The 15,710-nt window shown below is 38.1% G+C and overlaps 1 protein-coding gene across 1 annotated transcript; it reads right to left on the bottom strand.

The window, feature by feature from the left end:
- Positions 1-1,397: 1,397 nt before the first annotated feature.
- FBXO33 (F-box protein 33) lies at positions 1,398-15,483 on the bottom strand. The gene is made up of 4 exons (XM_004681910.2): positions 14,524-15,483; positions 6,485-6,595; positions 5,283-5,968; positions 1,398-3,438 (listed from the first exon to the last, which is right to left on the bottom strand). Exons 1-4 carry the CDS (start codon positions 15,144-15,146, stop codon positions 3,167-3,169), a joined length of 1,692 nt encoding a protein of 563 aa, XP_004681967.1. The 5' UTR covers positions 15,147-15,483; the 3' UTR covers positions 1,398-3,166.
- Between the last annotated feature and the right edge of the window lie 227 nt (positions 15,484-15,710).

The following is a 15,710-nucleotide window of genomic DNA, read 5'->3' as shown; positions in this document are numbered from 1 at the left end:
TTTTTTTAAATGGCTGTCCAGTTTTCCTTACATCATTTGTCAAATAGACTTTCCTTTCTGCACTGTATGTTCTTGGCTCCTTTGTTATAAATTAGAAGTGAGTTTATTTCTGGACTCTCAATTCTCAATTCTGTTTCACTCACCTGTGGTTCTATTTTTATTCCAATACCATGTTGTTTCGTTAATGTTTTGTTGTATAATTTGAAGCCTGGTAGTGTCTTTTTTTTGTAGATTGTAAACTATGTTTTGGAAAATAATACATCTGCTCAAAGATGATCTTCATATAAGTTGTTAATATATATAAACTGCTAACAACTTTTAACAAAAAATCAGTTTTAGATAATAAAATCCCATCCCTTATTTCACAGATGGGGAAATTGAACTCAAGAGTTTGTGTCCATGTGGCATTATAAAGCCAGAGCTTAAGAGTAGGAAACAGATGTTGAATCTCCTGGGTTTAAGGGTTTACAATACCAACATTGACATATTTGCTCTTCATACATATAAATGGAGTTTGCCACACATTTTAAATACTATTTGGCTATTTTAAATACATAAAAAGTTTGATTTTTAAAATTATTTATTTTTTACATCTTCATTTGGTACATTTTTTAATCACATTGTAATCCCCCTGGACTTTCCACCACTTCACCTGTGTGCTCTTCCTGCCTCAGTTTTGATCCTGTTCTCTTCTACTCCCCTGTAGAATGTCTATGGTTTATAGTTAGCTAATGTTCATTTTTACTTTATTACAATCATACACACACTTTTTTCCCCCTGTCCCTTAAGGATCCTGTTAGGTGTGTTCAAGAAATGAGGATTCAGTAGGTATGATAATAGTTCTTTGTGGACATGAGCTTATTCAAAGATCAGGCAGTGTCTGGAAGAGTCAGTATCTGGAATGACTAAGGCAGAAATGTGGAAGAAAAAAAAGAAACCATTTTCTTATAAATGATTGCTGACTCTCTCAACCAAGAAAGGAAACTATAAAGCCAAACTAAAGCAATACAGAGATTTAGGAACTATTTAATACTGACATATCAAAGTATCTTGCTAGTTCTAGTATAGGAATTAAAAAAAAAATTAAGTTGCTATATAGTCTGTAAATTAAGTTTCACCATATTAATAATCTAAATGCATAGTACACTGGATTTTGTGCTAACCAGTTTATTATTTTTGAACTTGTATTTTGTCAGAATGACTTAAAAAATACTAAAATGCTCCAAAGTATTCAGCTTAAAAGACTTCTTACGGTGAATATTCTTAAATTTAAGCGATGCTGCACTAACAATACAATAGGTGCTAACATGATTATACACAATAGAAGGATCACTGCAATTTATTTACACTAAAAGTTTTCATGCTTCACATACAATAAAATATATTACAATGATCACTTTTTAATGCTTTATTCATTGATTAAAAGAATATACATTTAACATAAACCATACAACATCAGTCATCAGGTCAAACATTCAGCTGGTTTCCTTACAGTTTCTGTCAGGAGTTATTTTATCTGGTCACATTTATAAGATAAAATCTCACCACATCTGGCATTTACACACACTGTGCCAGTGGATTCACACTACTGATGTACATATAAAATCCGCATGGTATGTGCTCACTGGAGACAAAACAGTGCACACCTGTCAAAAGGTCATTTTTATATAAGATGGTAAAACCATTTGTAAAACACATATAAACTTTTTCCATAAATAGAATCATATCTGGACATCTGTTGCATAAATTGTGTTTCCAAAGCTTACAATAGAGCAGCCAGGTCTCAGCACTGCTGGGCACCCATGTTGGCTACTTACTTTATTATTGCAGACTGTCCTTTAACATTAAATGCACAACATTCGTACCACTTAAAACTGGGGTCAGGTGGAAGTCTCACAGAGACCACGTCTGTACCGCGGTTGCCCTGAAACAGTTAAATCGGCTTTTAAAGCCTCTCAGATATAACAAGGTTTTGAAACATACTTCATGGAATGTTCTTCATGTATCATAGCAGCTCATACCTGTGATAGAACAAGCTTTCTGTTTTTCCTTTCTTTCCTTTACATTCACTATTCACAGTGAAACAGGTGCATGTTTTTTTTTCTTTTTTTTTTGTTTTGTTTTTTTTTTTTCAGAGTTCTGAGGTTGCTGACTGAGCCACAGCACAGCTGTGTACCACAGGTCGAAAATCGACCTTAAATATTACAATCTAGCAGTATCTGGCTGGCCAGAGTGAGCCGGCCCCTGCCAGCATGTGGGCACTTCTTCAGTTAAATCTATTCTTTGGCAGCTGACACGCGTGCTGACAGAGAAAAATCCAGTGACTCGTTGCTAGGGATTTCACGACTAATGTTTGTTTGCAAGCATATGTGTTTACAATTCTGTAATTTGACTTTCTTTTAGGAGGTTTTACCCTGAAGTAGTTTCTTCCTCCACTATCTGAAATCTGGGCTAAAAAGCTAACTTGAATGTATAATATAATTGATGAATAAAATTATGTCAGATATAGTTTTAAAACATTCAACAAATTGAGTATTTATGTTTATGTAAATGCATTTAAAAAGGTTTAAGCAATGTTCTAACCTAGTACTATACAAAATTCAGAATGGTAATTGGTGACATCAACTATATATGTAATGAAAGTTAAAGTCTTGGGTTTTCTATTAAAGATAACTCATTTGGGATATTATCCTCCCTTCTATTTTAAATCAAAATTAATGAAATGTTATCAAAATGTATGAATGCAGAGCACTGCATACAAATACGCCAGGCTATGGATATATAGCTATATACGTATAAAAATATTTTGGCTCCTGAGCTCTGAACTCTGACACAAACATGGAATAAAAACATCAAAAAGACAGAGTAACTCAGTGAAAAATAAAGTTAGCCAGCAACCTCAGACAACCTTCGGTTGTATATCCTTAAGGTTTGGTAACAAGTCCATTAACCGTGAAAGCCCTATACAATGTCACTTTGAACTTCTAAACCAATACCCGACTACGTTCTTTGATCAAGAAGTAGAATATACATATATAATTCTATAAAGCTAATACTGATTAAACACAGCACAAAGGGATTAATTCACACTACTGAAAAAAAAAAAAAACATAATAGGACCCTACTTGCATATGTAACCACAGGAATTGTACATTAAAAAAAAAAGCTAAATGTCTTCGCTGAAGCTTTGCATCTCTCTGTAAAAATGACGATTTGGTTCAGTGAAGACACTGAGGGATTCGATGTCCATGACTGCATGCCAAGGTTGACCCAGGCCCAGGGATACCTGCTCAATAAGGTTATGTACTGGATCCACATCCTGGTCAGCCAGTTCACCTTGGTCAAAATCAATGCTTTCTTCGGTGACTTCAAGCACTTTTAGATCAGAGCCACGAAGACGAGCAATGGCAATGAGGTTGTGTGCCCATACCGTATAACCTTAAAAATAAGCCAAAGACAAGCAATGTCATTTCTTTGCAGTTTGTCTCTTTATTAGTCTTTTAAGCAAATTTGTTTCTCACTTTTTGCTTTGGTCATTTTTCTTTAAAAATATATTTAAATTTGAAAAGAAAGTATTGCCTAGCACAGTGGCCGAGGAGAGGCTGGGGAGGGTGGCTAGATGTTTGATATTGTCTCTAAGAACATCACTGTCGATGGTGAATTGATAGATGCTGTAATCCTGACACTGCACTGGCTAAAACTGAGACATTTAAAGCTTTAAGTATAATTTTATATCTTGGATAGTGATGTTTCAAGGAAATTTTTCATGTGTATGTATTCAATTACAATACACAGTAAACTTTTTCATTAGTGAAAAGTCCTATGATGGCTCTGTAGTATGGTATGAAGTAACACCTTAGGCTTTAAAGAAATGCTACTTATCAGCATATGTAAAGCATAAAAGTTATGGAAATGGTATATACTAACTTTAGAATAATAGTTACTTCTGGGAAGGAATAAAGATAAATGGTAGAGGGGCTTTAGGTATACCAACATCTTATTTCTTTTTAGTTTCTATTAAAGTAACATTGGCTCTAACATACAGGTTCCAGGTATATAGCACTATAATCTGATGTCTGTTTGTGTTACATTATGATACCCAAAAAATGCTTTCTAATCATTACCACACAAGTGAACCTCTTTACCTGAAGTACACACAACTGCCACTTCCTTCTACTCTTGTTTCTTCTGGTAACCTCCATTTTGTTCTCATAATTTAATAAGACTCTTAACATTTTATTTCTTGACTCAAGAAAAAAATCTTAAGACTGGTATAAGGGGCTTCCCTGGTGGTGTAAGGGGTTAAGTCTCAGCACTGTGAAGTTGTGGCAGCCACTGCAGCATGAGTCTGATCCTTGACCAGGGAGTGACCCATGGTGCAGTCTTGCCTACTGCACCCCTCAGCAGCATATATCAGTAGATCCACCTGTTCTCCCCACTCTGTATATGATGAATCCCCTTCCTCGCCCATACTTCTGACCTACACTCTGTTATATACATAAAAAATAAATAAATCTTAAAAAAAATAAAGACAGAAGATTTAAAAAAGACTGGTTTAACTTAATCATCTGACATCTCTTTATCCTAATTAAAAAATCTTTTCAATATTGACCTATTTTTACTAGTATTTTTTCTGACTGGACAAATTACATTGCAGAAATGGAAAACACACGCTTTCTCACATACACATGCAGGTAAAGAATAATATAAAAAATAAAGAACTGGAACAAGACAGATTATGTTCATATAGTTGTTCTATTTTGTATCCTATAAAGGCATTCTAAGTGCCAGAAAGGAAGACAGTCTCTTGTGAGAATAGCAGTTCTTGATCAAAATGAGTTCACATTAAGATGACGGGCATATAACAATTAATGAAACCATTATTTGGAAAAGTCATACAAATAGCTACCATTGATACCTAGAACCTAGAACATGAGGCAGAGTGCTTAATGGACATCAATTTTTCTCTTTTGTGCTATGTTTTATAGTGAACCTGAAGAAATAGATCTACTGCAGGTAGATGGGTTTTCTTAATTATCAGATGCCACCATTTTTATGAAATAATACCAATCACATGGTATAAGAAAAAAGTAACATGGAAGACAGTGTGGAAAGAAAGAGGACTTTCTCTAAGTGGTATATCTTACTAGCTTTACTGCCTACCAACTTGTTATAAGATTTCTTGACAATACAAATATCAGTGCTCTCTGTGTATTGGCGTAAAATGTTTAAGGTATAGTACCATATCAACATCAATTTATAATAAACAGAAGTCACCTTACCATGAATTGCCAGAAGAGACAGCTTTGTGCACCTCCAGGCTAATAAAACCAATGGATCTTCATTTCTATTATCACTAAGATCTGGAAAACCAGATGTATCAATCACATCATTCATGAGTATAAAGTGGGTGAGAAACTTATCATACTGCCTGGATATAAGATCAACAATAGCTCCTGAAACACAAGTGATATAACTATCAAAATGAATCTTCTCTAGTGGTATACTGGGTTTTAGGATCTTCAACATATCTTCACTCTTGATATCAAAAGCCATTATATAAACCCGAAGGCTGGTGCTCTTTCGTGACAAGGCTTTCCAATGCTCATCATTTGGCATACTGTCCAGAGACTTGTGCATCACAGAAACATTATGGACCAGGAGAGATAGTCGCTGCAAAGGCACATGGTTGTTATCGGTTAAGACTCTTGACATCTCAGCTGTAAAGTCACAGAAATCCAGGGCAAGTGAGCGTAGATTCACAAACCGCTCCAGTTCAACTGCAGTGATAAGGGTGCTGTTACCAGGAATATTGTTGTCCAGTAAACTCAGGTGCTCCATGGTGTTGGCAACAGAATTGGAGAGAGATGACAGTGATGTTGGGGTTACTATTTCCAGCATAAACCCACAGGATAGCCATTTCATTTGCCTACTATTACTGAGTATTTCTTTAAATAGCTGCTGAATTCTGCAAGGAAAACACATGCCAAAATGATTCTGTTAATGTTTAGCTCTATTATTTTAAGTCACTTTGAAATAGGCAAGGAAATGGCATGCAAAGTTGGTACCAATCTCATTAGTTAATTTCTATCCAATCCACTGTATTATTCTAAATAAACTCACATTAAAATATAATGATATATTAAACACATACATGTAGATGTATTAAACATTTAGATACGAGTTCTTCAAGCAAGTAGCATTTTACACCAGAATGGTCAAAAAGATGATAAACAATTTATGTTATAGCAAAGTCAACCAGGGAGGTAACAATTTGAAACAGCAATAATTACTCAGAAAATTCCTTTGCTTTACCTTAAAGATTTCTGACATAGAATGACCATTATATACCATGGTTAATGCATTTTTGGGACATGATTTTCACTGCAAAAAATTATTACTCTTCTGATTATGCCTTAAAATAGTTCAGAAAGTCTAACGTTATCATTAATATAAGCCTCTTTCTACTAATTATGTAACTTACTGTTTAATTTTTTTGCCATCAGGGTCCACCTTGCTGAGGTATGTATTTGACAAACTTCCTTGCTGTTGCAGAATGCTAATGTCTCCAAAAAGGCTAAACTTCTGGAGGTTTCTACAAGGAAAGTAATGTAAAATGATTTTACAAATAATATATAAAAATATAATTACTAAAAAAAATTGGAAGGAATATTCTAGATTTTTTTTCTAGAAGATTTCTACCTTATAAGTCACTTAGAATTCTATCAAATTGCTTTCTACATAATAATGAAAAGCAAAAGAGAAACAGTGTGAAGACTAAAAGAATTATTGCTGGGGTATAACAACTGGTTCAGAACCTCAATGTTTTAATTATCACAGAAGTTTCTTAATGTCCCTGGACTCAATTCTTTATCAGCAGAATTCCTACCTTAAAGGATTTAGGGATGAATAAATAACATTATAAGAACGAATTGAATAAACTTGAAGTTTTATATAGATGTTAATTATAACAAAAATTTCCCAAACCAGTTGATGTGTTAAGTTCTCAAGGGTGGGACACTGCTCTGAAGAAAACTTCTCAGGGGGCCTCCATGGTGGAGCAGTGGTTAAAAACTGCTATCAAGCTATGGCCAGACACTGCAGCACAAATTTGATTCCCAGCTGGCCAGAGTGCTGACCCGCAAGACACAGCCGACCTCTCCCGTGTCGCCTGCTGCTCCCCCCTCAGCAGTGTATTTCAGTACATCTGCCTGTTCTACTCCCTACTCTGTCTCTGGTGAATCCTCTCACCCCCTGCATCTCTCACCTCTATGCTATAGCTTGGATGCATAAATAAGTAATAAATATAAAAAAAAAAACACAACTGTACTTAAAACTCAAGCTTTTTTTTTTTTTAAAGAATGTAAATTAACAAAAGAGAAAGACAAAGTCAGTGAAAATTATTTTTTGACATGTTTAGGCTATAGTAATTAAAAATGCATTGTAATACTGACAAATTGTATCTAATTTTTTATACTTATATTTACTTCTAGAAGTTCTCAAGAAAAATTAATAGACTACTGATCACTTCCATTGTTCCCACTTTGGTCCATAATGCCACTGTCTTTTGCTTGTATAATGCAATAGTCTAATCCAGATTGTTGTTTCTATTCCCATCCTACTACAAATTATTTCCCAAAAACAGCTACCTAGAACAGCTCCTTTTGAAGTATCAGGTGAGTCACTCATTTGCTCAAATTCTTTTATAGCCCCTCATTTTACTAAGAGTCAAAACTCTTTACAAGAACCTAGTGAGGCCCACCTAATGAGGCCCATTGATTCCATGTCACCTTTACCTTACCTGGCCTACATCTTACACAGATTATGGATCTCCTTGCAATTTGAAGCAATCACTCCTCCATTTATTGCTACTTCCTCCAGGAATCACTTCCCAGAGAGAAACAGGGCTTACTCTCTCATTTCAAATACTACTTTAGCAGTTGAGAGCTTCAACTTCCCTACTTGAAGCAGCAACACTTGTTTACTTATTCCTACCTCTACCATATCATCTCCTTTCACTGCTTCACTTTGGTTCACAATATGGACCACCAACTGTGGTACTATTTATTATTCATTTATTTTTATTTTCTTTCCCCATTGGAACATGTACTAATGGCAGGGCCTTTATTTTTTTCTTTTTTAAAAAAATTTCAAGATCCCTGGGCCCTCCCTGGTGGCACAGCGGGTTAAAGCACAGCACTGAGAATCTAAAGCCGCTTCCGCATGAGTTCGATTCCCGCCTGCCCTGGAGATCCACATGGCGTGGCAGACCTCTCCTGACCTGCCCGCTGCTCCCCTCAGCAGTGTACTTCATCGATCTGCCTTTTCTGTACCCCACTCTGTCTCTGGTGAATCCTCTCATCCTCCGCATCTCTGGCCTGTACCCCAGCTCTGTACGAATAAATAAATAAATCTTCAAAAAAAAAAAATTTCAAGATCCCAAACTGCTAGAACAAGAACTGGCATTCACTAAGTTGAATATTTGTTGAATAACAAATATTAAAGTCTATTAAGATATATCTTACCCATGACAAATTTAGAGTGCAGATTAGCTCAAATTTAAGGTGTAGATTATACACTAGGAATCCCTTTAAAATAACATTTCCCCAGAAAAGTGAGAATCCTTTTCTCAAAACCTGTGATTTGTACTTATTTTTCAACAATATAGCTTTAATATACATATTTAAGTTGTATGGAAAGTATATTAAAAATTCCACTGAAAAAGATATCTTGTTTTCTTTTTAGTATAAGAATTTTTCGATGAACTAAATAACCATTATATTTTTTATATCCTTTATTAAAAATGTGCACATATATTGTAGGTGAAAGGGGGTTGGTTTGGATAAATCTTTGAAAACAATATTAACCAACTATGAGCCCAAGGAATGTTCTTCAATGTCTAAATGCAATGGGTGAAAATCTTTCATCTTTTTCTGGAATTTCTGTTGGACTATTAAGTGTAACAGGCCAAAGGCTCCTTGATATTTTGGTCATATGACTTTGTTTTCTTTTCTGTGGAACAGAGCTAGGAACTTTTTATGTTGCAATACATTTAGTATGTTTCCTTTCATTTTGGAGCTCCAAACTTATTTCTTTGATATAATAACCACCACCAGTTAAAAAATGAAACAAAAAAACACACAAACTGCAACAAGCTTAATATAGCTAAGACTAACATGGAAAAAAGGACTACATAAGAAGTTGGTATTTCAAAGTGCTCTAAAAAGGTTAAAAGTGGTGTGGCAGATTGTTCTTGACCTGTCTGCTGCTCCCCGCACCCCTCAGCAGTGCACTTCGTCCATCTGCCTGTTCTACTCCCCATTCTATCTCTCACTGCCCCTGCACCTCTGGCCTGTACCCCAGTTCTGTATGCATAAATAAATAAATCTTAAAACAAACAAACAAAAAAAGGTTTCCCCAAGGCTGTAAATTGACCTCATTAAATATAAATTTTGCTTTTCTAAAGCTAAAAACCTGTATTACTATATGCAAGTCTTTCAGGTCCATTCTACTTTTGGCCCATATTCAGTTTCTCAAGCATGTTTATATCCACATATCACTTTTGATAAGGTACTATTCTCTCAATACTAATAAATGATCACAGCCAAATCAATCAAGCAAACAACAAAACAATTTAGAGAAATGTGAACTTTCTGCCATGGTGGAAATGTTCTCTTCTATGCTGTCCAATATGGTAGCCATTTCCACAACTGGCTGTTGAGCACTTATAAAGTGACAAGCATAATTAACATAAACTTTAAATTTAAATAGCTATATGTGACTATATTGAACAGCATAGCTCCAGAGACTAGAAGTTATTCAGAGTCCTATGTTATCCTAGCTTTATTAGCATCTGTGAACTAAATGTGATTTATTTTTAGAATTTTCTTCAAAATCTCTTAATTACCATGTAGACTACAAAACTGACATTTAAAACTGGTTTCAATTGTGATGAAAAGGTATTTTAACTGAATTTTGCAAAGAACTGTTGAAAAATATTTGATTCTTTCTTTTCTCTATTTACTCCTAAGCAGCAAACTCTCTTGGCTCTACTTCCTAAATATATTCCATATCCATGCACTTTTCTTCATCACCACTGTGTCACTGCAAGCTACCCTCACCTGTTCTTCTGGTACATGGTTCTGCCATAAATTCTTACCTGTTGCTTCAACAGAACAAAATTTTGTCTTTATTACATAGTCCTCTTTATTTTCACACCAAAATACTCTTTCATTTGTTTATTTTTGTCTTTCTCCTCTAGGATGTTGACTCCACAGGAATAGGGAGCTTGTCTTCATGGCTCGGCTCACAGTAGGATCTCAATTTTTAGAGGGGAAAAAACCCAGTTTTTATAACTATCACCTTAGGTTCTACATAAACTGATCAATTTAGGTAAACTCTTTCAAGGATACCTCAGATCTAATACATTAAAGTGTATTAGATTTCATTCAATTTTCATTCAACTTTCATTCAAAAGTTGTTCTGAAATTTCATTATCACAGAAAAAAATTTATATTTTACATGGATACTCTTTCCATTAGTTCTCAATCAATGTAAGAAAGTAACTTCAGACTAGAGAAAGCTCTAATTCCTCTCAGCAGCTGTCCCAGGTGGTTATTTTCTTAAGCAGGTTACCTTCTTCTCCCTTCTCAAGGACCTTGAGGTGATCCCTATGGAACCACTTTAAGTAGTTTTAAAGCAAGGTATTTGTTGTGTATGTATCATCTCACCTTCTCTTCTCTATAGGCTACCACTCCTTGTCAGAGTCCTAATATATTTTACTGTATTTATACTGTAAGTGAGCTTCTTGAAGCAAATAATAAAAGCTCTCAAAAGTGAAATCTCATAGTAGAATGTATTTATTACACTACAGTGAAAAAAATTTCAAGACAAATAAGGTGGAGGGTTGATGGGGATAATACCAAGGTGTTTCTCACATCTTAACTATATGAAATAACCAAGGAATTTTTAACCTATGTCAAAATGTGTTTTTTAAATGGCCTTAACAGCAGTTACCAGATCTTAGTAGACTGATGATGATACGAAGGTAAGACTCTTCTTCATTGAGCATGTCACATCAGCAAGGCCAAGTAAGAATTATTAATAGACCATTTAGAGGAAATATAAGTAGGCATAGCCATTAAATGGCAATATTGCAGTAGAGATTCAGCTTCCTTAACTTACAATACAGGTGTATGGAGGCTATATTTTGGCTCTACTGGTCATCAAGAAGGCTAGTGTTCTAGGTTACTGTAGAGAAAGCAGCTCAAAATCTGGAAGACTCTGTTTTATCTCCTTGATCTTCCTTAGATGTTCCTAACATCTAGGATACCAGTAAGGTGGGTGATAGTCCCTCAGAGAATACATGTGTAAATGACGCCCAGGAGTCAAGTAGAACAAAATGCTAATTGTCCTCTTAGCAAACAGCACGCCCAGCACACACGAAAAGTTCCAAAAAATATCTACCCAAAGGATACAAAAACATTAATTCAAAAGGACACCTGTTTATTGCTGCTCTATTTACAATTTAGAAGATGTGGAATCAACTCAAACACCCAAAAATAGATGACTGGATCACGATGTGGTACATATACATAATGGAATATAACTTAGCAATCAAAAAAGATAAACTCATGCCTTTTGCAGTAACATGGTTGGAGCTGGAAAGGATCATGTTTAGTGAAATAAACCAGAAAGAAAAAGAAAAAAGAACAGATGGTTTCACTAATAGCAGGAGTGTAAAGGATCAGGAAAAAAATTTTTGTAATAAAGTAAAAATAAAAAACAACAAACATCTATAAACCAGAGACATTCTACGGGAGTGGGGAGAAGAATAGGGCCAAGACTATGTTGGTGGCACATGGGTGAATTGGTGGTGGGAAGTCTGCAGGGAATACAACTGGTATGAAAAAATGCACAAAATTAAGAATGGTGTAAAAAATAAATAAATTAAAATTAAAAAATAAAAGTTCCTGCAATTTGAGGTTCTTGCTTTAGTTCTTTTCCTGAGGGACATGAAAATATCTGGAATAAAATACAATACCAGCTTGAATTTTATGAATCATATAAAGGAATTCAATATAAAACCTGAAAGCATTAAGTTTATGATCTATTAGGTTTTATAATTCTATTTTTTATGCTTTCTAGCAGAAACCACAAAGCAGAAGCACTGCAAATTTAACTTGTACATGCAAAGGACAATGTCAAATAGTCATTCTCACTAGTTATTAAATATTACGGTTTTAGAAAACAACAGAAAAACATCAAGTTGTTTGCTGTCTTCATAATCCTCACTCTGCAATTCAAGTAATTACAGAGGGGAATAAAAAGTGTCTTTATCAGTTACTAAATAAGCAATTTTGGTTAAAACATATTAAAATTTGTTAAATTAAGAAAACTACTAGTTTCATTTATGTTTTTAACATTCATACTAATAATTCCAGTATTACCAGAGTATCTGAAGATGTCTTCCAAAAAGGTGAATAACTTATTTCCAAACATTTATTTTAAAAAACCCTTTGAGATATCAATAATATATGTAATGACATTACACTTTAATCTCAGATATAGATAGTGAATATGGCACTAAATAGCACTACAAGTGGCACCACTCCTACAGAAGATGGTCAGAAAATCTTAAAAGCAGGATGGCAGCATGCTGTATTTGCAGGATGTGGGGGCAGACTCAGAAAGGTATAGAGTTATATTATAGATAGTAGGTTGGGATGCTAATAAAAGTGGTAGGTATATATATTTTTTGTTAATTATACCTCAACAAAGCTGGAAAAAAATAATAGTGGTGAGAACAGGAGAGAAGGAAACATCAAAGAGAAGATGTGATATACCACTATTACGCTTTTACAAAGTACCCATCTAACAGACTAGTTAGACAGCACTTAAAAGGAATTATGTTATGCACTGGGTATATTTTCACTTGGTCCAAAGGCCCACATTTTTTGGGCGGTTGGTAAAAAGTGCTATCTGATCTGAGAACAGAGAACTCTAATTGGCATTCTTTGAATTCACCATTAATCTGTAATATGCTAGCCTATTGACAACCTTTGAAACTTCTGGATCAATTGTTCTTCTATTCTAAGAGGCTCCAATATGATCAAGACAGATGTGCATTCTTTCCATCCACATAAAATCAAAGTAAGGCAATGGAACAGCTTGGTGTGAAAAGGTTGGGAAATACACAGATCACTGAAATGTAAAGTCAAGTGCCAGATACAATGTGGAATTATATACTTATCTCCTTACTTTATGTTATTGACTTCCTATAATGTCATTACATTACTTAATTCTCTCTCCTGTCCTTTTGATTAAAACACAGAACTAAGAATGTGTATACCACCCAGCAATAAACTAGGGCCAGCTATCAATCCTATTCAACACAATGTATGATGCTCTAACATGAAGCCTTTACTGGAGAACAAGACACTGTACAACCATGTGCACATCACTTGACCCTGTTACTATTAGGTCTCTAAAACAGGGACAATAAGAATAGCCTAGCCTAACTCACAGGTCCTTAAATGGGTCAAATAAGATAGGTAACATTACAGTATCTGTAAATTGCTAAATTATATAAGTTGCTTCTTTTCTTCCACCTTAATTTAACTGGAAGGTAAGTTAGGATATCTAGATGCAGACAATCTAAATTAGAAGGATTTTGAAGAGGATGATAAAGACACAAAGGAATAAACTAATTACGATATTTTGTCAGGACATAAGAAATTAGTCCCAGAATTACAGGGACGTTTTGATGCAAAACCAGGACTGTTATGTTCCATGCTTACCTTCTGTACACAGTGGGCAGTTCCACCAACGCACACAAACACCAAGCTGCAGGGGCTGCTCTTAGGTGAATCATGGGGGCAAGCTGAATGTGAAGCTGCGTGGGGAAAGACTCCCAACCCTGATGATCAGGCTCTTCCTCAACCCTTTAACAACACTCCTACTCCACACGCCTGGCACAATTAATTAAAACTATTCCTGGTAAGAAAATGGCTGTCGAAGATTTCTATTTGAGACACCAGCGGCACACCTCTGCTTCCCCACAGCTATATCTTTGATTGCACAGGTTCAGAGTCAGAAAAAAAGTTATGTTGTATTTATTCTGAGATTCAATCACCGGTCTCGCCCTCCAAACTTCAGTATTCTCATTCTTAAAACGAAAAGCCTGTCAGTCCATCCTACGGTTGCCAAAAGGTTGAATGAGGCAGTCCCTGGAAGGCCCCGGGGGTGGGAGGTGGGAGGGGAGGAGAGGGGACATTTGATAAACACCAAGTTCATCACAGTGTATAAAGCATTAGGATGTGTCCCGTTATGCCCTCTGGCTTCAATGAAATTGCCTGATTAGAACTGACGCGCCCCCAACCCCAACCCCCACCCCGCTCACAGAAGAACGAAACACAGAAGAGGGTCTGGCGTACTCACACAGCTAGAGGAAGGCGACCCAGCGTCCCTGGCAGGGGTGGGGGTGGGGGGAAGAGACTGGAAGATGGGTCCCCACAAACCTACCTGTTGTTCCGGATGCTGACCAGTACGCACAGCACCAGCTCCAAGTAAGTGCGCAGCACTTCCAGCCAACGGGTGGAGAGCTGGAGGGCCTCGACTTCTTCTCCGCCAGTCCCGGTGTCTGCGCCGCTTCCGTCCCCTGGGCCGCCGCCGCCGCCGCCGCCGCCGCCGCTCAGGTAATTCTCGGCAGCGAACTCAACGCGCAGCTCTCGCACGAACCAGCCGCACTTGCGCATAAGGAATTCGAGCCGAGGCTGCTCCACGGGCGAGACGCGGAGGCAGATGCGGAGCTGGGGCCACAGGGCCGGGTAGAAGAGGCACTCACGCCAGTGCGAGCAGGAGGCCGAGGCCCGCAGCCGGTCGGGCGCCGGCAGGAAGGAGAAGATGTGCACGATCAGCTCGCTGGGCAGCGACGCGGCGCCCGCCGTCTGCCCGCACAGAGCCATCCGGCCCCGCCGCCGGCTGCCGGCCCTCGGCCGCCCCCGCAGTCCTCGGAGCAGCCCCCGCAGCCGTCGCAGCTGCTGCAGCCGCAGCCGCTGCCGCCGCCACCGCGCCACCCGGGCGGCCCCGGCTCGGGTTCGAGCTCCCGGCGGTCGGGGCTGCGGCACTGACAAGAACAACAACATCAATGACAAGGAAGAAGGGGGCGGAACCGTCGTGGGTCTCGGCGGAACCAAGTGCCGCACACGCTGCTGAGAGGGGGAAAGGCCTCAGCGAGGGAGCCTCCGGAGAGCCAGCCTCTGGCCTCTCTAGCTGTACTCACGCCCGTCCGAGACCTCCACAAATTCAGTAACTGTCAAACCCTCGCTTGTATTGCTTAGGAGCCAGGAAGCGCCAATGCTTCTAGTAAGGAAACGACAGTACTCCCCGCGCCCGGGGAGGAAGGCAGAGCAGTGGTAGGAGCTGAATTTGACGTCGCAGACAGTGGGAGGAGCCCAGCGCGGGTGAACGCGACTTCCGGAAAAGAGCGCCGAGTTGCCGGTAGGTCCAGGAGACGCGGCACGTGACCCCGACGCACGCAGGCGGGTGGGGCTGGGGCCGGGGCGGGGCCGGGGCGGGACCTTGGAGGGGCCGGGGCGGGGCCTGGCGGGCCGGGGCGGGGCCTGGGCGGTCCGAGGTTGAAGGCTTCCCCGGCGCTCGCTTCCGCCGCAGAGCGGCAGCTGTATCGGAGTCAGTAAGTGTGTAACTTG

Source organism: Condylura cristata, unplaced genomic scaffold (assembly GCF_000260355.1).
Source record: "Condylura cristata isolate star-nosed mole 26May11 unplaced genomic scaffold, ConCri1.0 scaffold00013, whole genome shotgun sequence".
Taxonomy (NCBI): domain Eukaryota; kingdom Metazoa; phylum Chordata; class Mammalia; order Eulipotyphla; family Talpidae; genus Condylura; species Condylura cristata.
This window is presented reverse-complemented; position numbering and strand designations above follow the sequence as displayed.